Source organism: Buteo buteo, chromosome 8 (assembly GCF_964188355.1).
Source record: "Buteo buteo chromosome 8, bButBut1.hap1.1, whole genome shotgun sequence".
In the NCBI taxonomy this organism is placed as follows: Eukaryota; Metazoa; Chordata; class Aves; order Accipitriformes; family Accipitridae; genus Buteo; species Buteo buteo.
The window spans coordinates 29,965,136-29,990,489 of record NC_134178.1 but is presented as its reverse complement, the minus strand read 5'-3'; the positions used below and the strand labels follow the sequence as shown (position 1 = coordinate 29,990,489).

General features: G+C 38.5%; 1 protein-coding gene across 1 annotated transcript in view; it reads right to left on the bottom strand.

Moving 5' to 3' along the window:
• The window catches only part of CADM2 (cell adhesion molecule 2), a 679,799-nt gene that overhangs the window by 70,674 nt on the left and 583,771 nt on the right, over positions 1 to 25,354 (bottom strand). The window contains exon 6 of the mRNA XM_075033947.1: positions 24,786 to 24,876. Within this exon, the coding sequence (XP_074890048.1) occupies positions 24,786 to 24,876 (91 nt within the window). The remainder of the gene's footprint in view (positions 1 to 24,785; positions 24,877 to 25,354) is intronic.

Genomic DNA, 25,354 nt, shown 5'->3' with positions numbered 1-25,354 from the left:
TTTATTCTTTTACCCAAAGATACAAAGTATAGGTTGCTAAGGGGTAAGAGAGTAATTATTCATATTTCCCTCTATCTACACTCTACGTGTAATGCTGCTGGTCTCTGTCTGGATAGCTTTTTCCCAATTGATCACCAACCCATTATAATGTTAACTTCTTTTAAAGTATTTACCTGTATTTTTTCCCCTTGCCTTCACTTATGCCTCCCCACCCTTAAATATTTCCTTTATATTAGTCATTTTCAAGAAGGCAAGGCAACATCAAACAAACATCCTGAAAAGTGCATAATCCATATATATATGTAGATATATATGAAGTTTCTTCCAGTATTATTCACAAGTTTAATATGGGAGGAAAAACAGGCCACCAAATTGGTGTACTCAGTGCTGTGGGTGATCCACTGTCTTCCCATGAGCCACATCAGAAGTGAAAAAAATAGTTCAGAGAATTGTAATTCATTATCAATAGTCACTCTGTGTGTGTTGGAGAAGCAGTGTTTTGTCAGCATTTGTTTAGTTGTGCCAGCACTGCCAGCCCTTCAGCTTTGAAGGAAATGCAAAATCAGAGAGCTCACCAATGTGCAGTATGGCTGATGGGTCAATATCAGAAGGAGCTTCGTTGTGATATTGTGCAATACATCAAAACTGAGGTCAAGTCAGCAGATTTTCTCAATAGTGGAATACATAGGAATCCATCGCTGTAGTATGTGATAACACAGTTACTTAAGTGATTTCTTATGTCCCGAATACCAAAGCATGCAAATGGCCAACTCAGAATAAATGCAGCAAGACATGAAATCAAACTGCACATAGTTGGTTGCTAACTCCATTTATCGCCCCAAGTACCTCTAACTATTCAGAGTCAGAAAGACACTCACCTAAAAATGCATCTTCTGTTTCTGTTATAAAGATTTCTAAGAACATACTATAATCATTCAGCTTACATGTTTTATTTTGCCAGTTTCAGCAGTGCTGCTCTTAATGCTATTTATTTCTTTCAAGGCTTTTATCTGAACTTCTTATCTGCTCTCCTTTATCAGAAGGAATCTCCTTTTTGTCTTAGAGTTATTAAACTCACCTTGCAATGAAATTACCTTTGCATGCCATAAAAATAACATGCTAAACTCTTACAAATATCACGTGTCTTTAAAGAATGCAGACAAACTGCTTTGCCTTACGTTTTTTAGTAAGTTCTGAAGGAGACCTCTGCTAAAAGTTCCCCTATGTGGTCATAATAAACTAGGAAAAAAAAATTCTAAGCAAAACTGTCCTCTTGATCTGGAAGAGAAATATGGTCTATTTTGTATTTCTTAACTTTATTGATCATTTCCCCTCTGCCTGGCTTCCCTCCTTTCCTATTAGAAGATACTCAGTACACGGTTAGGCTTGACTGCCAAATGAGCAAGAAAGAAGATGGTTCTGGCTGCAGAGTTCCTACTTTCCTTACAGCCCCCTGTTATTGAAGCCAACACCATGAGCAAAGGTACCAGCAAATCCTGATCTACCTTTCCATTGTGACAGACAGCTAAATCTTGTTCTAATAACAGAAGGTTTGCAGAGATGCTCAGAAAGACAGCTTTTGTAATTGATATTAATAACTTCAAATCCATATATAAATTTATTTGCTGAGTTGTACCCTGTAAATTGAAAAGCTTATATTTTTTTCCCCAATTAACATGAGAAACCCTAATATCTTCAATTTACATAAGAACTAGAAACCTTTTTGCAAAGTTCATAGCCTCTACAAATCACATGGGTCTCCTGTAGAGTGAACAAATTCAGATTTTATGTCTTAAAGAGCTTCATTACTCTTAAATGGAAATTACCCACAAACTCCTGAACTATTGATAAAAGGTCTTAACTCTGTGCCAGTGCATAAAGATAGGTCAGGACTGACAGGCATCAGCTATCACTTAAGGCTTACAGTTCATGCTGACTATTTAAATTATTCAGCCTGTGTTTTTAAGTAATCTTTCTATTTTCTACTTTTTTTCTATCTTTCAGCAATTATCATTTCTGCAAAACATTTTACTTTGATTATGCCATATTGAGAAACTGTTTCAAAAGGTATTGCACCACATAGTGTGCTTTTCCTGAGCCTAGAACTTCCATGCCACAACACCTTAGATTATACATTAAAATAGGAAAGTGCATTAAAATCCTAGCCATCCAAATCTAGTATACGTTCTGTAGTGGAGCCTTTTCTGATTCACATGAACAATGATATTTTGTCCAGTACTACCCTAATGATTTGCGAGTGCTGAAATGAGTAAACTCTGAGTGTGACTTTATAAGAATTCTTAAAAAAAGAATATTAAGTTTTCACTCGACATACTTTTTGTTAGTACTTAACAATAGACCACATGCAGAATACTTTCTGCTCTTGAAGTATTAAACTTGGAATTATATTTAAACCCATTTTGAGGATCAATATCACTACGAGCAGAAGTCCTTTGGTTTATATGATAGTTGCCTGCTGCAGCTACCATTTTTATACTAACACAGAAGTGTAATACTTTATATCATTCCAATACATAAAACATATTTTCTAGTAGCAAGTTGCAGAGAAGGCAAATCTATGAAGTATTCTAAATATCCAGTCTTTTCAACATAGTATAGGTTCAGACATCTGTGGTTCAGGATAAGCTGTAGCAAAGTATTTTTAACTCTCATAGAAGTGCAAAATGTATTTCAGTTTTTATAGCTGTTTTAAGAATATTTAATTGCTTACTGATTGCCAGTCTTATTATGGTGCAATGAAATCTGTGAATGATTTCAGACTTCGTTTCCAAGTTTGTGCTCTAAAACAAGAAAATAAATCCAAATAATATTCTTCTAAGACATTCAAGTTTTACTACTTGTATATAAAAAAGAATTAAAAAATACTTCTATTTTTAATCTTTTGATGAACAATACTCTCGTGTTTAAGTTTCATCATAAGGCCTCAGAAATCCTTCATTTCTTCATTCCCGTTCTACGTTTAAACCAATTTATTGTGGTACTGATAGTTTCCCAAGTATACATCCACTACTCTTCCAAGCCTGACACTTTCTCTATAGGCATACTTTTGGATTTTATCCAAAATTATTTTCAAATTTTTCTTTCTTTTTTTTTTTTTGAGATCTGAACTCTTCAGATCACTTGTAAAATTTCCTACAGTCTTTAAGTGTTTTATTGTTGTTATTATTATTGGTATCCAACCAATTTGCTGATTTCTCTAATGGAACTTCATCAGATTAAGTGGTAGATCTTGTGGCTAATTCTCTTCAAGAAACTAATATCTCATTGTCTTCAATAACAGATTTTTTTTCTGCCTTTCTTCCCCTTGATATTTAAAACTGACCACAATTTTCCTTACACCTACTAGGCCCTGCCAATATTTTGATATGGCTGTACTTGTGGGTTGAGCTCTTCAATTCAAAATTGCTTTCTTTCAGAACAGTCAGAGTAATACCACAGAAATGGTTGCACTTTACATTAGATGTGTGTATGATGTATATACCCTGTATGTACACAATTTTTAGGAGAAGGCTGCCAGTTTCCATTCTACAGCAGCTGTTATTCACACACTGATGGGACGCTGCCAGTAGGCTTTTTAGGCCAGCCTTAGAAAGGAAAAAAGAAAAAGGAGGTAAAAAAAAGGTGTTGCAGATCTGTATCTTTCTTGCACTGGAGTGTGTGCTCCATCTTGCATATACACAAATGTTCACAGTGAAAAGAGAAGAATCTTGTGCTTATACCCTTCACCTTCTTGAGACAAATTAAGATTAAAAACACTGCATGCTTTCTGAGGGGCTGTTGATTTTCTCCACCTTTTTCTTGGGCATCTGCCTCTGCTACTTCCTTAGTCAGAAAGTGGGAGCACTGCAGATGTGCTAATTTTAATGAGCTTTCATAGCAGAGAACAATAAGTGCCTTCAGCTACCTGGTCTGTACAGTGCCCATTCTATAACCTCACCTTCTGGTTTTCCATTTTGCCCAAATCTCTCCCACATTCGTCATATACTCCATCTATTTTCAAACTTTTGGTGTCTCATTTCATCCTCCCTCTTAAGTTTTTGCTTTCTCTGAACCTGACCAACTTCCCAAACAACAGATTGGACATTTCTACTCTTTTATACTTTCTCAAGTCTTCAGATGTTTCTGCACTGGGCAGGCAGTTACTCCCATGAAAGGCAAAATTTGCTGAACTACTTTATTTCTGCCTTCCATCAGTTATGAATGTAGAAACACAAAATGGAGGAGGGAGAAAGAGGTTGCCATATTTCCAAACTTTCAAGGCCAGACCATGACTTAGGGGCAAACAGGGAACTGAAGAAAACTGGCACACCAATTACCATAAACAAAAAAGGTAAAACTCTTTAAATACACCATTAGAAGGCCAGGGAATAGGCACTGACTTAATCTTTTTCAGATTTATTCTAAAAGAGACCTGGATGTTTTAATGCATTTTTGCATTAATGCATTTTTAATGCATTCAAATCAAAATGCCTAGTATTTTAGAACATTTTTAGTAGCCAGCTATTAACCACACTTTTTCATATGTATTTTAAAGTCTGAGGCTCAAAACATGTTAAATTCAAAGAAAACACTATAACCTCTACAGCTTTCATAAAAAGTGCACTTTAAAATCTGCTGTCTGTAGAAAACAATGGTATGTATGGCTATACTGTTCATTTTTTGTTGCCAGTTTATAAATAATTTATTTTTCTTTTAAATTTTAACCAGGAAAAAAAAAGTCCTCCACAGAAGTGTAACATCTCTTTCAAAAAGATTCCTGAGGCTAAAAAGGCAGAAGGAGAGGTGTAAGCTAGTACAGCAGCAGGAAAGAAAAAAATACATTAAAAAATCTTATGTCATAAATCCTGCCTTACTTTCCGGGGAATGGAGGCCCGGCAGAAGTGACCACCACTGTCAGCTAACTCACCCTAGTCAAGGACAAAGTACTAGGTAATACTTTGCAGGGACTATCTGTGGGTCGGCCTGGACATGACCACAGGTTAGATAAGGTGTTTTCCAATTTGTATAAAGTAGCAAAGATGCTGCTTTTGTATCAGAAATCTTATACTGAAGGCCTGATATGGACAGATTGCACAATGAGCTGTTCAGGTGGGTGCACAATGTATTATTATCTGCCATGCAGTCATTTAACAGTTCTCACAGGCAATGGATAAGATATCTCTAATGATATATCAATAATTAAGGGCAAGTGACAGCCTTGCTTTTAGGAGATTGCGCAAGAAAGTCAAGGGGGAGAGACCTTCTCTGTAAGGTGCATCTGCCTTACTGCTGCAGGCAGAGGGGGAAGGCAGACTTGGTAAAGCTGCTACCTTATCCAGAGAATGGAAAGTCAGCAGAGCCTGAGCTTTAGACTGACAGCCCAGTAATCTCACACAAGGAAAGAACTGAGGTCCACTCAGGGCTACATACAGTGACATTATTCCAGTCAGGGGAATGGGTAAAAGATGAAGGAGAGAAACAGTGATGCCCCAAAAGCTCCTTTTAAATTCTAGAGCTGGAAGTGCTCTGGATCAGTACTGGACCACATTGGTAAAATATGCCCTTCCCCTGTTCTGCCTGGGATCGGTCCCATATATTGATGTGCAAATAAGAAAGGCAAATCCCTTTCCTTTCAGCCTCACAAGCTAAGACCTACACTCTCAGGTAAGAGGGGGCGAGGGGGGGAGGTGCAGGGAAGAAGAGAAACTATATACAGATAAGTGAATATAAAGAATAATTGTCACACCTTAAATATTTTATTGCTGTTCCTAGGGGCTTTTTCTTTTCTGTCAGAGTACAGCTGAGATGACAAATGGCATGTAAGAATTTCATTCACATGAAAAATCGTTGATTAAAGATAGAAATCTTAATGGCCTAGTTTCACTGTAATTCTATTGGTTTCTAATTATGTAGTCTGTGTTCAAACAGCTAAATCTTTGGGATTCTTATACTGCTATTTACACCTTGTTGATTCCTTCTTAATCTTTAAGAGCTATTGAGAAGTTAGTAGATTATTCTTTTTCATCAGCTGTAAGTAAAGCATAACTATAAGAACAAAAGATGACAGAAACTGCAGTGGATTAAATGGACAATATCTGAAAAAAATGTATTTCAAAGACATGCAAATGTCAGCAGTATTAAGATAATATGGTGCTCAAGAGGATGCATCAGAATGGCTGCTGAAAATTACTGGGATTAACCAGGAACTATGCTCCTAATGTTAATTAAGTACTGCTGGGGATAGGAAAGCAGCAGTAAAGCATAATGATAGGATGTACACACCTTAGTTACTATGCATTTCATAGAACAGAGGAAAATAACATCTTCTCAACTGGCATGTCTTCAGATCCATTTAGAATCATAGAATTGTTTAGGTAGGAAAAGACCTTCAAGATCATAGAGTCCAACTGTCAACCTAGCACTGCCAAGTCCACCACTAAACCATGTTGCTAAGCACCACATCTACATGTCTTTTAAATACCTCCAGGGATGGTGACTCAACCACTTCCCTGGGCAGCCTGGTCCAATGCTTGACAACCCTTTCAGTGAAGAAATTTTTTCTAATATTCAATCTAAAGCTCCCCTGCCACAACTTGAGGCCATTTCCTCTTGTCGTATTGCTTGTTACTTGGGAGAAGAGACCTATACCACCTTGCTACAATCTCCTTCCAGGTAGTTGTAGAAAGTGATAAGGTCTCCCCTCAGCCTCCTTTTCTCCAGGCTAAAAGTCCCAGTTCCCTCAGCTGCTCTTCATAAGACTTGTTCTCTAGACCCTTCACCAGCTTCATTGCCCTTCTCTGGACATGCTCCAGCAACTCAATGTCTTTCGTGTAGTGAGGGGCCCAAAACTGAACACAGTACTTGAGGTGCGGCCTCAGCAGTGCCGAGTACAGGGGGACAACCACTTCCCAAGTCCTGCTGGCCACACTGTTTCTGATACAGGCCAGGATGCTCTTGGCTGCGTTGGCCACCTGGGCACACTGCTGGCTCATATTTAGCCAGCTGTTGACCAGCACAACCAGGTCTTTTTCTGCTGGGCAGCTTTCCAGCCACTCTTCCCCAAGCCTGTAGCTCTGCATGGGGCTGTTGTGACCCAAGTGCACGACCCAGCACTTGGCCTTGTTGAACTTCATACAGCTGGCCTCGGCCCATTGATCCAGCCTGTCCAGATCCCCCTGTAGAGCCTTCCTACCCTCGAGCAGATCAACCCTCCCTCCCAACTTGGTGTCATCTGCAAACTTGCTGAGGGTGCACTCAATCCCCTTGTCCAGATCATTGATAAAGATATTAAAGAGAACTAGCCCCAAAACTGAGCCCTGGGGAACACCACTTGTGACCAGCCGCCAACTAGATTCATATTAATAGGATTAAAAAATGTACATTTTCTGAAACTATCTTGGCTTACATAGGCTATGCTGAAGTGCCACATAGAGATAATGGTGGAGACTGCAAGAAGGAGAAAACAGGAGGTAACTACTGTCACACCGCATTTTCAGTTCCCTTTTCTCTTTTTCCTTAATCAACATTATGTCTGTTGGTGATATCCCCACTGCCAGTTGAGGTCCAAAGGGTATATCAAAGTACTAGTAAAGAAAGATTATTATGAACTTTTTTTTTCCTTTGATGAGTCAGGATTTTAGACTGCTTAGATGTTTCAGGCTGAGACACTGATGGATATTCACACATCTAATTTGCACTGTTTTCAGTAAGAGCTGTGTCCCAACACTCATAAGAAACCCTGTCTCTGTTATTACAATAAGTTGAGAAATGCCATCTAAGAAACAACAGCTGCATTTTTTGAGCTAAGGTCAAATGTTTGCTGGCACAGGAATCAAAGAGGAAAATGAAGAGTGGCTGATTCACTTCTGCTTTTTCCATTAAGTAAACAGTTAAAAATCTCATTCACAGTTTCTTGCTTGTCCAAATACTACTTGTTTAAAATCGTTTGCTGTTGATGTAAGGCACAGTCAAGGAGAAGCCTCATTAAACTAAAATTCCTTCATGCACTTGAGGTGCAGTGAGAACACCCAGAGAGCTGATAAAAGTATCAGTGCTGCAACTTGAATGACAAGCAAGGACTATACAAAGTCTTCAGTACCAACCCTCATTAACCAAGATATGCACTTCTTGATTTTCAATGCATGTAAGAACGTCATGAAGTTTGGGAGATGTAGCAGAATATCCTTTCTTCACCAGATAAGATACCTTTAATAACTAGCCATAACAATGACATTTCTAAGATCTTTAGTTGAATCATGAGTTCTTAACAAGTAACCAAAAGTTTGTTGATACTTATAACAGTTATAGGAGCACCAAAGGAATGGAAATATCCCATAAAATTTTTGTACTTCAGTTATATTTTTTCACCAGTGTCAAAAAAAGCTGATGTTGAAGCATAGTGTATGAGATCTTAATAAATAATAAAATGCTTCATGCTTTCAGGATAATACAATGAAATCTTAAAAACAATACACTGGGAACTTATGATTATTTATATTTCAGAGCTAAGTCCTATACCCTTGTCTGTGTCAATTTCTTTTACATCTAAAAATAACTTATGAAATAGTAATATAATAAAGGGAAAAAAAGAGACAAACATTATTTACTTACAGGAGTTTGCTTTTCTTCTCCCAAGTGTATCATTATCTCCAGACAGAGGGGAGTGCTTTAGTTCACACAAACTTCTCTCACACAGAAAATTATTCATTAGTACCTTCATAGTAATAATTTTAGCACTGTAAAGGAGATATCCTCAAGCTCTTAATGGGATCCAGCTCCATTAGCATTTAGTCCTTGCAAGCCACAACAGTCTATTGCAAGTCTATTGCAATCTATTGCCACAACAGTCTGTTGCAAGCCACAACAGCACAGAAACAGCTGTACTGGATCAGACTAAAAGTTCAGCTAGCCCAGTGCCTTATCTCTAACACCAGGGATAAGCAGATGTCTAGGTAACAGGCCAAGCACAGATGATGCCTCCCCAAGCACTCCTCTGACCTACAACTATCTCAGGCACTTCTGACACCAAGCACAGTTTAAAAAAAATATTCTGTAAACCTTAAGTATTTTCCTTTCCATGAACTTTTGAAGTTTTCCCTTGAATTACCACAAATTTTTATCATCTGCCATATCCATTGACAACAACTTCCCAAAGTTTACCAGTCATTGTATGAAAAATGACCTTCTTGCTTTGTGACAAAACTGGTTCTTACTAGCATAATTTACCCTTAAACATTTCTATTTGAAGAGAGAATGAACCAACAATCCCTAACAACTACCTCTTTGCCATTTACAGTTTTGGAAAAAACACCTGTAATATTTCCCCTCTATATCAGATAGGCCACCACAAGGCATATTTTCTCTGCCCTTCAAGGAACTCCAACATGTTTATAAGATAGGATTTTCCCTCTGCAAAAGGGATTCCCCCCAGAAAGTTTGTTTTCATTCAGATGTCTGCTAATTCTAGTCCTTTTTATAGTTTTTTACTATTTGTGAAGCCCAGGTGTCAGTTCTACAGACTTACAGATTTTGGGATCTCTCCTGAATCCCTGTTGTCTTGAGTTAGCAACGTGGTTTTAAGTATGAAGTTTCCTGTCACTTTTCATAATTCATCAACCTCATTTTTGAATTCCCTTCTAATGCTGGGGTGAAACCATCTGGTGCTGCTGGCTTGTTACTGCTTGTTTTGCCCATTTGTTCCACAACCTCCTCCACAGTCCATTTAAGAAAATCTTGTTGGTGAGCACCTCAGAAAAAAGCGAATCAGTCTGTAATATACCCAGTTTCTTCCACAGTAAATATGTATTTTACCTTGATCCTCAGTTGATCTTAGAAATGTACTGGCACACTTCCTGATATATTTCAAGAAAGATTAACTATTACTTTCAATTCCTTTTGCTAGTTTCTCCTCAAACATTTCTTTTCTTTTCTTTTTTTTTTTTTCTCCTTTTTGTGGTGGTTTGGCTTACTGCATTTTCATATTTAATCTGCCAAAATCTAAGGATCTTCTCATTCCTTTGGAAAACAATTTCAGCTTTTCAAATTATGGCTTTGCCATTTTTATTACTTTGCTATCTCTTCTGTTTAGCCTCAGAAATTTCTCCTTCTCAAGTGTTTCTACTAGGTGATATGTATTGACCCTGTGGTTCTAAACTCTTTTTTTTTATTTTTCCAACATAGTCGTCAGGCTGCCTGGAAGGATTTAATTCTCTTAGCTACCCGTTTTAGCTTCTTTTTAACAAGATTCTTCGTTTTCATGTAGTTCCCCTTTTTGATGTTGATTACCATATAATTGTCTAGACTTTGTTTTTTGCCTCTAGGTGCAAACTGCAAGTAAATACATTTTAAAGAACGAGCTGAACATAGAAGGTGCTGACAGCTCCCTCAGACTGTCACTCCCTGGGACAAACCGACTCCATTTGGACCATTCTAGAAATTGTATGTATGAGGTGAGAAGATAGGCTAGGGATACTTGAGAGCAATCGAAAGTAAAACAACCCCCCAAAATCACCATTAAATAGCAATAATAAGTAGAAACACTGACCTGTCTCCCACTTACTTCCCTCCTCCCATCCCCCAAGGAACCACACTCCCCGGTATCCCGTCAGCTTGCCCAGCTCTGGGGTGAGCACTGCCACACACTGAGCAGGTGCGGCTGGATCTCCTGCTCCTACCACGGGGATATCACAGTCCACCCCACTAGCACTTCTTAATGCTTGCTAAAATCTTTATAATTTCATCTTAAAAGTGACCAATGCAGTGTTTCTAAGCAGTAATAAAACAAAACGACAACAACAAAACGTATGTCTCTACAGAAACCTATCACATGTTTTAAGAAGTGGTTCCATACCGTAAAGTTCATTACAGAAATCTTGTGCACACACATGCCTGTGCAGCAGCCCTCAGCAAGGACTTTGCTGTCTGTCCCCGAGCTCACGGAGATGCTATACAAGGTGCAGGTGCCCAGGCGCTGGCAGGGTGGGCTGCGGGGCGGCCTCTGTGAGGAGAGGCCGGGGCTGCCCCGAGCCAGACACAGCCGGTTCCAGCCGGCTCCAGCCGGCTCCGACCGCCCCCCTGCAGGGCACGGCTCAGCCCCGCAGCCACCACGGTAGAGCCGCGGGGAAAGCCTGTGTAAGAAAGGGCAAAACGCTGCCCGGCTGTGAAGGGAAAAGTGTGAGAAACAGCCCTGGGAGCATCGAGGTGGGAGGGGAAGAGGAGGGGAGAGGTCGTCCAGGCCCTGGAGCAGGGATTCCCCTGCAGCCCCTGGAGGAGACCACTCTGGAGCAGTGTGAGGAGGAAGGAGCAGCAGAGATGAGCTGTTATGGACTGACCACAGTCCCCATTCCCCATCCTCTGGAGAGGGAAGATAGAGGACCTGGGAATGAAGAAGCAAAGGTGAGCCTGGGAGAAAGGGGTGGGGTGGGGGGAAGGTGTTTTCAGTTTTTGTCTTTGTTTCTCACCATCCAACTCTATTTTAACTGGAAATAAATTCATTTTCCCTGAGCTGAGTCTGTTTTGCCCATGACAGTAATTGGTAAGCAATCTCCCTGTCCTTATCTTGTTATATGTCCTGTTGGGGCGGGTGAGAGAGAGTGACTGGATGGGCATCTGACAGCCAGCCAAGGTCAACCCACCACAAGTGGCAACTCCCTTTAAGCGTGGAAGGAGATGCACAGGAGAAAGTTACAGGGTCCTTTACTAGGTAGTAGCCGTTTTTTCTGTTTTCCCATGTATAAACACTAACTACTCTCATCTTGTTTGTATTATTTTGATAATTAATAACCTGTGCTGTTCTTCCTTTGTACAAGACTGTTCCTTCAAGCCTCTGCTGCATAATGCACAAAACCAGGTATGCATGCAGCTTAGCACAGACATCTGTGATGAATTTTCCTATTCAGAGCCCCACCAGCCAAAAACCAGTAGACTTACTGCTGTCTCCCAGTTAGATCATTCCCTGACCGGGTTACCCACCATTAAGAGCCCTGGCATGACTGCTCAGCCCCCCCAGCTGCTTATGGCAGGCTTTTAAATGAGAGACAAACCAAGCAACCAGCTATAGCAGTTTCTTAGCAGTTCTGTTCTCCTTGTGGTTCTGCATCCTTCCATCCCACCACTTTTGCTGTCCTGTGCAAGACTACAAATCACAGACTCAGTCTTTCCTCAGGTCTTAAAAGGTTTGGAAACAGTTTACAGTGGTATTTAAATACTAAGCCTTGAATCTGGAAATTTCATTTTAACTAGCCAAACTTAAGTCTGAGAAATCTCTGAGGTTTTCCTTGCAATAGACAAAGACTATTGTCGTGGTTTAACCCCAGCCAGCAGCTAAGCACCACGCAGCCGCTCACTCACTCCCCCCGCATCCAGTGGGATGGGGGAGAAAATCAGGAAAAGAAGTAAAACTCCTGGGTTGAGATAAGAACGGTTTAATAGAACAGAAAAGAAGAAACTAATAATGATAATGATAACACTAATAAAATGACAGCAGTAGTAATAAAAGGATTGAAATGTACAGATGATGCGCAGGGCAATTGCTCACCACCCGCCGACCGACACCCAGCCAGTCCCTGAGCGGTGAATCCCTGCACCCCCCTTCCCAGTTCCTAAACTAGATGGGACGTCACATGGTATGGAATACACTGTTGGCCAGTTTGGGACAGGTGCCCTGGCTGGGCATGAGAAGCTGAAAAATCCTTGACTATAGTCTAAACACTACTGAGCAACAACTGAAAACATCAGTGTTATCAACATTCTTCACATACTGAACACAAAACATAGCACTGCACCAGCTACTAGGAAGACAGTTAACTCTATCCCAGCTGAAACCAGGACACTATCTAAAATGAACAACGAATAATTTGTAATTTACAATAATAATTGGTTTAATTTATTCTTTCTCTTACCTCTTTCCTGCCATGCCTGTCAGAACCACAATCCCACTTACCTTGCTATCTCCATTTGTACTGGAGTTATGCTCACACACCAAAGAGTAGCATTAAGATTTCATTTTCACACCTAAAAAGGTTGTTTGGATTTTTTTACCACCTTTGTTTTCCAGTCCTTAGCAGGTGGCTTAACTGGCTGGTCTAATGCCACAAGTTCTCTGTGTGGAGAGATATGCACTTCCTTGCATCCATACAAATACCATACATTTTGTAATTACGCCACCCATTTGGTGTATTTGTCAAAATATATGTCAGAATAGTACTCTTGCAGAGAAACTGAGAACAACTGTATTAAGTGATTTTTCCCAGCAATAACTCTAGGGAAAGAAAAGCAAAGAGCTTCGTCCAAAAAACAATGAGAAAAAGATCAATAATATATGCATGCAACACTGGGAAATTCAATGGGTTTGTGAACAGGTCTCACTGACTATTCAGTGATGGGGCAAAATCTCTTTGCTGTGCTGTGGAACAATTTCATCACCTTTCAAAAAAGTTCTCTTGGGTTGTCCTGTAGCAAAGAGAACTGCTGCCAATAGGGACTACAAGTCTCAGTTTTGTGAGGAAAGGAAAATTTCCAATAGAGTTTTAGAAAATTATGTAAGCAAGCACTGGATTTACTGAATGGGTGTCTCTGGTGCAAGTGCAGTATGAGTACTAGTGCATTATTAGGTAGGAGCCATGCTCACTTAAAAAAACCCCCACAACTTACTTGTGGATTTACCTTTTGCATATAATACAGCCATTCCAAATTTATGCTAACAGACCCAACTGCATTACTATCCTCCCATACTCCATCCATTCATACTACCTTTTAAAATTTGCACGCTGACTGAGAATTTATAATTCTGGAGAAGGACGATCAGGCAGAAGGTTAAATTTGAATTTGTTGATTAAACCCTTTCTTCCAGTGTTCATTTTCTGCACCTCATTTGCACATTAATTGTACATGAGCCTCAACTTTGTAATGACTGGTGAACAGGCCAATACCTACACCTCCATAGCAATTCAGTGATTTCAAAAAAGATTACACTCTGAGCTTGAGTTCTGCACACCAAGAGCTTGAGGTCACAGTAAATGTACAGAATTGATGTATAATAGACCAAGTCACAGAAACCCGCTTCTTGTTTTCGGTGCCTTAAATATTGGGGAAAAAGTAGATAATTGTAATTTAAGAAAAAATGTATCTAACATAGTCCCAGAAAGCTAGGGAAGGGTGAAAAATAAAAGTAATTTTTGTACTGAAAATAATGAACTGAAAAAGGTAAAGTAACAGTGGAGAAAGGGACAATACAAACTGTTCTCAAGAGGGGAAAAAGTAGCAACTCCAAAATCATTGTCCAACTTCATAAAGAGAGGTTATGTCTACAAACAGGAGATGTGAGGTTTTGATTTTAAGGTGCCCTCCTTATGGTGTTCTTTAAATGCACTTCTTTTCCTTTAGAAGGATGGTGGTTTACCCCGCTGGCTTACAGCATCTACATGTTCTCAGGGTACTATGTTGCTATAAATGTGGGGTAAAAATGCAGATATGCAATGAGCTGGTGTTCTCCATGACACTGGGTGTTCCAGATTATATCTGCTATACAGGGAACAAATTTTGTTCTGTAATTGTGTAATACAGCAAATACCATGAGCATGATTTGCACTGAAGGAGTTATACTAACATGTCTTCTTGTGTTCTGCTGCTAATGGTTGATTCAAGACTGCTGTAATTCTACCTGTAAGTGTAGCTAATTCCTTATCTATAGAAACTGAAGTATCTAAAATATTGAACATCATATCCTCTCCCAAAATTTTTTTCTCATGATTTAACTTCCAGTCCAGTACTCAGAATTATCCCTCCTGTGTTTCAATTTTATCTATTATTCTGTTGCATATGCCTTTTTTATTTTAGAATGTGTTCCCACCTGAGAGCGAGGAAAGGAACTATTTCAAAAGACATACACATGCAAAATGGATTTAATGAGCACTAAAAAAGCTGCATTTAGTTGTTTTTCACACTTTCTGCACCATTTTATGTGTAAACACTGCAGAAAAGGGACATTTAAAAAAGAGGAAAAGCAATTATTGAATTGAACCTATTAGGCAATGTGATCATTTTACAGAACAATAAAGGGGAAGTTCTTAAGCACTGCAGGAAGCTTTATTGTAAAGTGTAATTTTCAGGCAGGCACTAATGCTCCCACCTGTTTCTTTCTGTGTCACACGTTTTATAACACTAATTTCCCTACTCCCTGCAATATACTTGGGGGGCGGGGGGGAGGAAAAAAAATATAGAAGGTCCCAGCTGCAAAAAGAAGATACAACCTCCCAGATGGCCAGGATGTTTAACACAAACTGAAATTTAATCTATTAAGTATACATGCTGTATCTCAGCAAAAATGCTACCTGCTCCTTAATATGTTATCTACTACATCACAGCATAATTCCACAGTGGAGGTGTAATGTCAATGAAATATAGGTGTAGAAGGTTACAAGCTGAATATTTACATAATCCTTTAAAATAATTGGCTTTTTCTTGCAAAGACAAACTACCTGTCTGTAAAGTTTCACTAGGCAGATTTTTTCTACATTCTTCATAAGTTTTTAGACCATTTTACTGAAAATGAGCACTCATTCAACATAGCATATAACAGATGCCTACTAAATCAAGGCAGGAGGTATCATTAGGATGAACTCCTTCAAAATGACAATAATTTAAAAATTGGTCAACTGTCCAAAGAAAGTAATTACAGCAACGATGGGAAAGTAGTGGCAAATGTTGCCAAGTTTGGCATCATCAGAGATTTGGGCTGGCATCGTGACTGTTAACTAGGATTGTTTTAAAAATAAACTGGGCACAGAATTTGGATACCGAAAAGGTTCGCCATCATTAATAGTTATGTATATTCCAATCTACAAAACTTGTTACATTCTATGTGATCTGTCTATGTTGCACATGATAAATTTTCCCTTTACCTTCCTGACTGAAAGAGCTTGAAATGTAGTGTTTAATACTGATAAAGCTACCTTATATATACACTGCTGCCTACATAGGTGGAGAATCTAGATGCTTAACTTACAAGTTTGATTGATGATAAGACATTTCTATGTGGTTGACAATAACCATGGGATACAGAGTGATTAATGTTAGCCAACATAGATTATATTCCATCAGATCAATTTAACAGATCGTTTTTGAGTTAACAATCACCTACTTAAATATAATCAGTTTCTTATGAAGAAATGGAAGTTCATACTTCTCCAAACAGAAAATAACATATAGAGACCCTAAATAGGATAAAGATACAAAGATGAAAAAGCACTGTTTAAAAAAAGACAAAGAAGAAACTTTTCAAGAAATTAGAACAAGGCAGAAGAGACAGACAGGACAGAGATACCTACTGTATTTGTACAAGACAGGCTCTATCTAATTGCTGAACAGCCAAATTCAAAGAAAGACAACTTGGGATAGACAGAGAGTGAGGCAAAAGACAGGAACAGTAGAGCCCGAGCTATCCTGAGAGCTGTTCCCCAGTGACAAGGAACACAGGGCTGAGAACTGTGAGGAGACTTTCTTACCTTTGTCCAAGTCTACACCCACAGATACAATACTTTTTCCTATATACATATGTAAGAATTTATTCAAGAATATATTTACAGAATCTTGCCCAAAGCTGTGTGTGACACATGCCCCTGGAAACTTACCTGTAAACTCAGAGTGCTTAGAAAGCATAAATCTGATAAAAAAAGATACTTCAGTTACTGAGAGGTATTAGAGGTCAATGCTAGTTCTGGGATCAAGGCAAAGGATGCCAGGGAGACTCCGAGTTTGTCAAATGCATAGCAGTTACAACAAAATTTAAATACATCCACCTTTCTGCTAAGACAAAGATTGGCCAGATCTAAACATAAAACAGTGGAATGCCAATATGTAACTTGCCTTCTTTCTTCTTACCTAATTGATTTCAGTTGTAAGTGGTCCTTTCCAGAGAAACCTGGAAATAGACTCTTACAATTCAGGATTTCATATGAACAAATATGTATGAAATTTAAGGGAGAAGTACTTTGATACCACATTCATATTTTGGTAGAACAATATTTCATCCTGGATATGGACAAATTCATCCAATTTTCCAAATCATTAATATTTATTGACACTGCCTGAGCATCTAGTTTGGGCTGTGGATTCATTCTGCAAGGTGATTTATAAACACAGAAACATGCATGCTTTTCCAGATTCATTATGATAATTCATACAGGCAGAGTTGATATTAGCATTCCTTTCTAGGCTGCTAGGTATTCATGGCACAATCCAGATAGTATTCTGCAGTGAATAAAATTTATGCAGAAAATGAGATAATTTCTTACAGAACCTCCATCTCACCCACTAGAGAAGCTGGGAAGTGTATCATGTCAAAGTAGGAAAGAAAGAATTATACATGGACAAAAAGCTGGCCGTTAGACTAATGATTCAGTATCTAAACCTGCCATTATGATGTAGTTTCAAAGCAATATTGGCCAACTACTTACACCAAAATGTTAACAGCTGAATGTCAAGTGGGTTTCTGCAATTTTCTCTGCTAGTTTCTGATTTCAGACTCTTGAGCATAGATTTGTAGATGTGCTAAGAACTCACTGTTACAAGTCAAACCAATGATAAGCTATCTTCTGGGTGCAATGCTATGTCACATTAAATACTCCTGGGAAAATGGGGACTGTGTTCAATGTTAGACATAAAATATAGGTGATCTATTTGTCAATTTTGATCTTAGGATCTTTTCTGATTCAGTTCCCACCTGTAAATTTGAGGCAATTGAATACTCTAATTGTCTACAGGTGTGATAAAAATAAACATTTAAATATTTGCCAAGTTCTCAGATACTGGGGGGAAGAAACATATGAACACCTATGAAGAAATTATTTTAATTCTGTGTTCTGAGGCCATGCATCAAATAAGACGTGAGTCATACAGATCATTCATAGCTACCATTCATAATTATTATTCCACTGAAGGAGTCAGGAATCATCTTCAAAGGCTATATCCTGCCCATAATGCCACAGTTTTCAGGAAGACAAAGTATTATGATGTTTCTCATCATATAATGAAAATCAGGAAATCTGAATGTGTCCCTTCTAGCATTTCTCAAAATACCTTCCTTAGGTTCAGAGGCTTTTCCACTTTGAATTAGTTTGAACTAATTCAAGATTTTCTACTCTTTTCTTTATAATGCATTTTATCCTTGAGCCTGTAACAAAACAATTCATGAAATAAATGTTTCTATAATTTTCTAACTACAAACATGAAAACTCTGAAGAAATGACAGAATCTGTAGATGATAAAGACAGTGTGTGTTGTCTGCCTTGACTTTAACAAGTCATTGGTCACTGTCTCCAATGGTATTCTTTGTATCTAGGCTGGGATGTTACTGTTGTCCTGGATGTGTGTACTACTCAATAGGTGAAAAACCATCTGGACCATTGATTGGTTTGAAGGGGACACTCTACCTGGTGGCTGGTTACAAGCAGACTTCTTCAGGATTCTATCCTGGGTCCTGTCCTGTTTAACTGTTTAATACCAAAAACCTGGCTGAGGCAGTGGAATGTGCTCTTGTTAAGTTGGTTGTTTACACCAAACTTTGGCTGTACTGAGTATACTTGAGAAGAAGGCCACTATTCAGAGGGGCCTCCGCAGGCTGGAGGAACAGGCCAACAAGTCCCTCATGGGAGGCAGGGAAATCCAACAAGGACAGATGCAAAATCCAACACCTAAGATGAGAAGGACATGGGGGTCGTGGCTGACAGTAGGCTAAACATGAGCCAGTATGAGTCCAGGCTCTGCTGCTTTCAGATGACTGAATCCTACTCAAACTCTCTTCACCAAGTTTTCTCTTTTCACCTAGAGCCCTGTCAGGTCCTTCTCAAATGAAACAGCCACTTGCTGGGGCCACTGACAGAGTGGTGTTGTATATTTCTCTGTTATCTTTAGTACTTGTTTCCATCAGCCTTTTCAAAATGTTCATCTTACTCAAGGAAGTCTTCTTTAAATAGATAGTAGAAAAGACAGAACTTTCTGCGGTGATACCATACACATAATTTACAATAGCTTTATAATGCAAGCTTGATTATTTGGTGTGCCCTCATTATTAAAAGTGACCAATTTTTCTGATATTAAAATGTTATTTGACTATAGTTTATAGTACTAGGTACATATAATATTAGTGTTTATTACTGATTGTCCTTTTCTCTATGACTTTTTCATGACCTTACGAATAATGTTACTCTAATGAAGGATACATATATGAGTGTTCTTCTGAAATAAAATTCTTTCCTATTTATTTCAAACAAGGCCAAATATTCACTTTACATTAGTCAACCAGCTATACTATGATTCCTCTGAGCTGCATGAAATGGAAAGACGTTTCTCTAAAGCACACAGGAGACAGCCAACTCTCTCTTTGTTTCCCATGCCCTAATTATTCCATTATATTTTGACATCCTTTCTGCTGAAATGACACTGACTTACCCCCCTCCCCCCCCATATTTCATGCACGCTTTGGTGAGAGTGCTGACTAAGAATATTAAATATCGAACCTTTCTTTCATTATGGGGCAGTTTTTCAGTTCACTTTTAGGTCAGTTTTGAGTCACTACACTATATTTTTAAGACACAACAGTGTGTAGAAGCTACAACTTGCAATAATAAACCATTGGCTTTTAAAATCTTTTGTAAGCACAGACAACTGTAAATAATCATTTTGTTCTTTGCTTTTTATTTTTTACAGCTGTCTTTTGTTTTAAAATATTCAAAATATTGTCAGGCAATATGACTTCAGAAAAGTCTAGACATTGCATATGAGTTCATAAAAAGGATGTCTATAATTTCTGAAGCTTAATTACATTTTCTTCTTTGGAAAAGAAACAAAGCCTAGGTTAAACTATATTATGCTAAAAAAGAAATAAATTAAAAAGAGCCACTGACACCTTACAGACATGCTAGGCACATTCATTTACTAAAATGTTATAGCTTGACAACTGTCCAGGGATCCAGACAAAAATACTGGAAAAGACAAAATAGCTCCAAGGATTGGAAAGACAAAAGATTAGCTTCAATTTGGTTTGAAACTCTACACTAGTATCTCCAAAATAGGAGTGCTATTGAATAGTGATGTCAACTACAGAGTGTCTTGATCTAAGTTATGCAGAGAAATGGCTAAACACTTTTTTATCTACAATTTTAAAAAAAACAAACCTGGTTGTCAATATTAAAAATGTCAACAGGGTGAACAAACCAGCAACTGAGTCTTGCATAAGAAAAGACTATGCTGACACAAACACACCTACTTGACTTTTTCCCAAAGAAAACTCTTTAATTTGGTCTACCAACTAGAGATCGATCAATTGGACAGCAATCCTCATAAATGCTATCTCAAGTTCCCTTAAAATATTACAGATAAGGTATGTTTCTATCGTGAGTTATGTTTATAAGGTCAGTTTAAAAACAATCTTTGTGGTAAACTGATGATTATATTTCCTCTTTTTTCCTTTCCACCAACAGAAAATTTTAATTGAACATGTCATATCTTTATGAATACAATATTCCAAATACCACCCTTACACTGTTTATAACTGGTGCCCCAAGTGCTACACAAACTGGATCAGAACATCATCAAATCCAGAGCTCTGTGTCCATAAGTGTAACTTGATTTTTTTAGAGACTACTCAAGCTTGGATGCTAGATCGTAGAGGCAATAAATTTAGCCAGAGTTGTATATGGAAGCAAGAGGCAAGTCTTTTGGAAGTCAATGTATGAGGAAGCCTCCTCCTTTCACTATCTTACCACTCCCATTCTGACTCAGCACTGTGGTCAGTATGTCATCTCACCACGTGGGATTGGTGTCATGACACATGTCCCATCAGAGCCCCTAGGGGCAAACCCAAGGACTGATGGCTCTTGCAGTACCTCCCCAGCACCTCTCAGGCAGCCTACCTCTGCTTGAAGCTGCACCAGCCACAACACATACTCTAGAGGAAAGTGTGGCAGACTCTATAACGATCTGTGACACTTTCTTAATCCCCCACATGGCCTGCCTCTGCAAAACCATTGCAGAACCTGGTCTGCTCTTTTTATTGGTATCATCACGCTTCTATAGCAGCAATGCAGTGCTTACGCAGATGAACAGCTCCTGCCTGCAAAGTAATTCCCCTAATAGCAATAAGCACGGGGTGATGACCAGAGTCAGAGCTGTCCTCATCCTCACAGCAATGAGCAGAGAGATAAAACAGTGCAGTTAGAGAATTTGTGCATCCCATCTTACACCTTCTCATGTTGCCTCACTGGATCATTCAAAATGGCTCACCCACATTTCCATCTTCCTCTCCACCCCCTCTCCCATTCCCCAATTTCTCCTCTACCCCTTAGCCCACTCTAAGGAGTCCTGTTCCAACATTGGTATCTCTGTACCAAGAGCACAAATGTGAGGTGACATGAACCCGTTCACAGCAACAAGCAACCTCAGAGTCTGGGATAATTCCAGCCCATCTCACGCATTATGACAATCGATGCTGCACACACACAAGTGTCTGAGGCCATTTTTTCTCTTGTCCAAAGTCATGGCCATCAACTGGTCATGCAAAATCTTATACCCTAAACTATGAAACCTTAGCAGGGCCTTAGTTCTCCGGTTCTAACACCTAGTATACAGTTGTTCCTCATCTCTCTGCTATATCTCTGGAGGATGCTGTTTCAGCAGGAGATGCAGAGGGCAGTTGATTTCCAAGAGGTGTTGGTCTGAGCATGGCTTCCCTCCCATTCCCTACTATAAGATGGTAATTTAGGTAGGACTTTTTCTTAGGACTGTGTGGTAGATTTGAAACACAATATCTCGGTATCCATGATGCACATGGTCTGAGGGACAGAATCCCTGCAAGGAGGGGCTTGGTGATGAGCTGTAAGATGGGGTAAGTACGTTCTAGCTTTAGCCTCATTCTGCTTTTCCCTTTTGGGAAAGAATTACTCTGCAGCAGGTATCAGTATCATGAATGTCACCACAGCCAGAACCTGGCTTTATTCTTTCTCCATTTTCATCTCAAATGTATTTTGAAGCTTGTGAAAATTGCTCTGGGTTACAAGAGAAATGTACCTATAAGTAAGTGTTCATTTACTGGTATGATTCACTGCTGCCTACAGGAAACAGGAGAGACTGTTGTAATTGTGACACAAAGTTGACAGTGTATAGAAATTAACCCATGGTGTGTAAATGGCTATGAAGGATCATGGTTGGCTCTGAGCTTTCCATGAAGCCCACGGTTCATCACTTATCTTGTGACACTGCTAAGTTTGGGCTCTGCAGACCTCTCCAATTTCTCTCTCTCTACAAGCCAGAAGTTAATCATAATGTAGGTTGGGGGCACAACATTACTGTTTCTCATGCTAAGCAACTGCAGACTGCTCCCAGGAGGATGCCTATTTATTTCTGGCTCTCCGCCATGAAAGACTGACCTAATGAAGCAGTATGGAGCAGCTGATGTTGGCGGTTCTTGTGGCATGGACAATTAGAGGAGCATTTATTGGCAAAATATCTGTGGCCCAAAGGCTACCTCATACAGGTGCCCTGCCTTGATAATTCTGTGGTGTGGAGTTTTTATTTGGCTGCCCTTTCAAAACCACATGTGAGGTTTGCATTTGAATCCATTAAGGATGCCACTGAGTTTATTTTAAAAAAAAAAAATCAGTAAACACCTCAATTGAAGCACCATTTTAATTATTATGTTTTAAGTAGTGTCTCCTAATGGTAACATATAAAGTACATCTATAATATTACATGTACCAAATAGAAAATATTGTGTATGTCAAGCTAAAACATACCACTTTATAGTTTTTTACTGCCTTCAGAAATGAATAACAAATACAAGGGTCTAAAGGAAAATCTATAATGTCTTAGGATTAATTGTCTCTTTTTTTAACAGAGTCTAACATCTTTGGCATGTGAAAAAAAATGTTAGCCCATTTACAATTAAGATTATGAATATTCAATGTAGACAAAGAGTGAGATGCACCTGACCAAAATTAAACATACATATAAAATTTAATATAAATGTCTATGTTTAGATATCTGTATTTGGTGTCCCAAAATATAGAGGTAGATATCTGACTGAATTAACTGTCTAAACTCCATGTAGTTAGTGAAGAGAAAGTAGCAGAGGTATGATGCAGTCTGGCTCTTTCTTTTGTAATTGTCTAATGTAGAGCAGACCAGTCATGTCATAATAGTGCCTAAATCTCTCCACTGAACACAAAGGGAAGCCCAAGTGAGCAGCTCAGGTGTAAATAACTACTGTGCAGATGTTTAAAGACAGTTGAAATTATTCCCGTACACTCAGAAACTGAAAAGCATCATGCCTCCTTGTAGTACTCAGAGGCAGGTGAAATCATTGGAGAACTAGAACCCCTAGTTGGTATTATACACCTATTCCTCCTTCCTCCCCACATAGCAATTACATCCGTCTGTCAAATCATCCAACTGTCTCTCATAAAACTAAAAAAAACAAAACAAAAAAAGAAATCAACTCATAACCACCAAACTTTCTTATTATTTAAAGACTCCAAATGTGAAGGGCCAAACTGCCCAACCCCAAGCAACAGGTAATTAAAAATATAAAAGTACATAATTACTGTCTTACTTTTAATCTTTATCCCTACAGTGAATGTTAGATGAATAGTTAAAATTAAGCACCTGGAGCTAGGATGCCTGAAGTCTGTATGCCAAAGAGAGCACTTGGCATGTAGCTGTCACCTGTTACATCATGGGAAAAACATTGAGATGGAAAATCCTAAATGTCCCCTAGCCAACAGCACACTCGGGGCAGTCAGGGCTGACCTCTTTCCTAAAAATAAGCACTTGCACATCTTCTGCTGAATTTGAAAATAATGGGGAAACAGACTCTGTACCTCCTGATACCTAGGGAAATGCTCAAAGGCTATTAGGTAAATGGATTATTCCTTCTCCTTCAAGTATAGTATAAAAGGAAGAGATGTCTTGTAGCTGATTTTTGTGAGATACCTACAGAGGTATCTATCTCAGAAGCACATACTACTTCAGAAGTACAAGACCATTCTAAAGCTGTGTATCATCACTCCATATAACACTACATATTAATCTTTTGAGCAGAAGGTCAATATTTAAGAAACGATTCATACTAACTTAATATAAGCAATTGGATTATTTATGTATCTTTATGGTAAAATGTATAACAGCTTATCTGAGGATACTGTTTTAAAGAGTGAAGTCTATTTAAATAGTAGATTCTGTGCAAGAGTTAATCACTGCAAATCTGCCTTTAAAAACATTGATGGCAGAGATGTTAATTTCCAAGTAAAACAATTTATATTCTTGAAGAAGGCTACATCTTTTCAAATTCTGGTATAAAGAGGCAGCCAACTTGCACATATCATTAAACTTCAAATTCCCCTGTAAATGACAGCCAATGCATCCAGAAAGTTCAATATATTTTCTCTGAGGCTAGTTGATATGGGAAGATTTTCATGAGACGTTTTCTCTTCTATCATCAGTTCAATGATGTAAACAGTGACTGATTAAGCCTGCACTCCTTTCAGGTTGATATACCTGACTGAAAAAAAAAAATCTCACAGCTGGAATTCTTCTCAAAAACTAAAATAGATGACAAAGTAAAAGACCAATCCTCTATAGACACTTAATGAAGACAGGCTTCAAGGGGTTTTCTATACCAGAGATTACTTTACACCCCAGGAAGAGACAAAACCAGCAGATTTCTGCAGCTGAAGATTGCAATCACAGCAGAATAAGGAAAATAACAAAAACATATTACTTGTTAAATCACTTACACTGGTTTTCCTTTGGATTCACAAGTCAAAATTATAGATTGTCCTTCTTCAGGCCATGAATTGGAAGAAATGATTTTAACTAAAGGTGTATCTAGGAAGAAAAAAAAATAGAGATCTTGTTGATATACACAAAAAAAGATTTATTATCTAAGAGTACATTCTTCTCTATTTACAAAAGACTATACCATAGATTTAATTTACACTTTGAGATGCTTTTATATGGAGCCTTGTGCAATTTCCATTGCCTTCAGGAAAGCAATAAAAATGACCAATGGAACTAAACCAGTAACTTTTTATATCCCAGGGAAACACAGATAGAAAGCATGTGTGTACTCAGAGGAAATAACTTTTTTTCTTTCTGTATTCAATGCTCCATATGACTATTCTAAAGTCTGATATTTAACAACAAAATAAAAATATTGGGGATGAATAACAAGTACTCTGTGCAATTGTTTCTTTGTCTATTTATAGGTTGATGTGATGCAATGCTGCTATTAGAGGAATGAATGCAATAATATACATTTGAATAAGAACAGTTTTATTGTTGCAGAAGCTTGAAACTCATAATA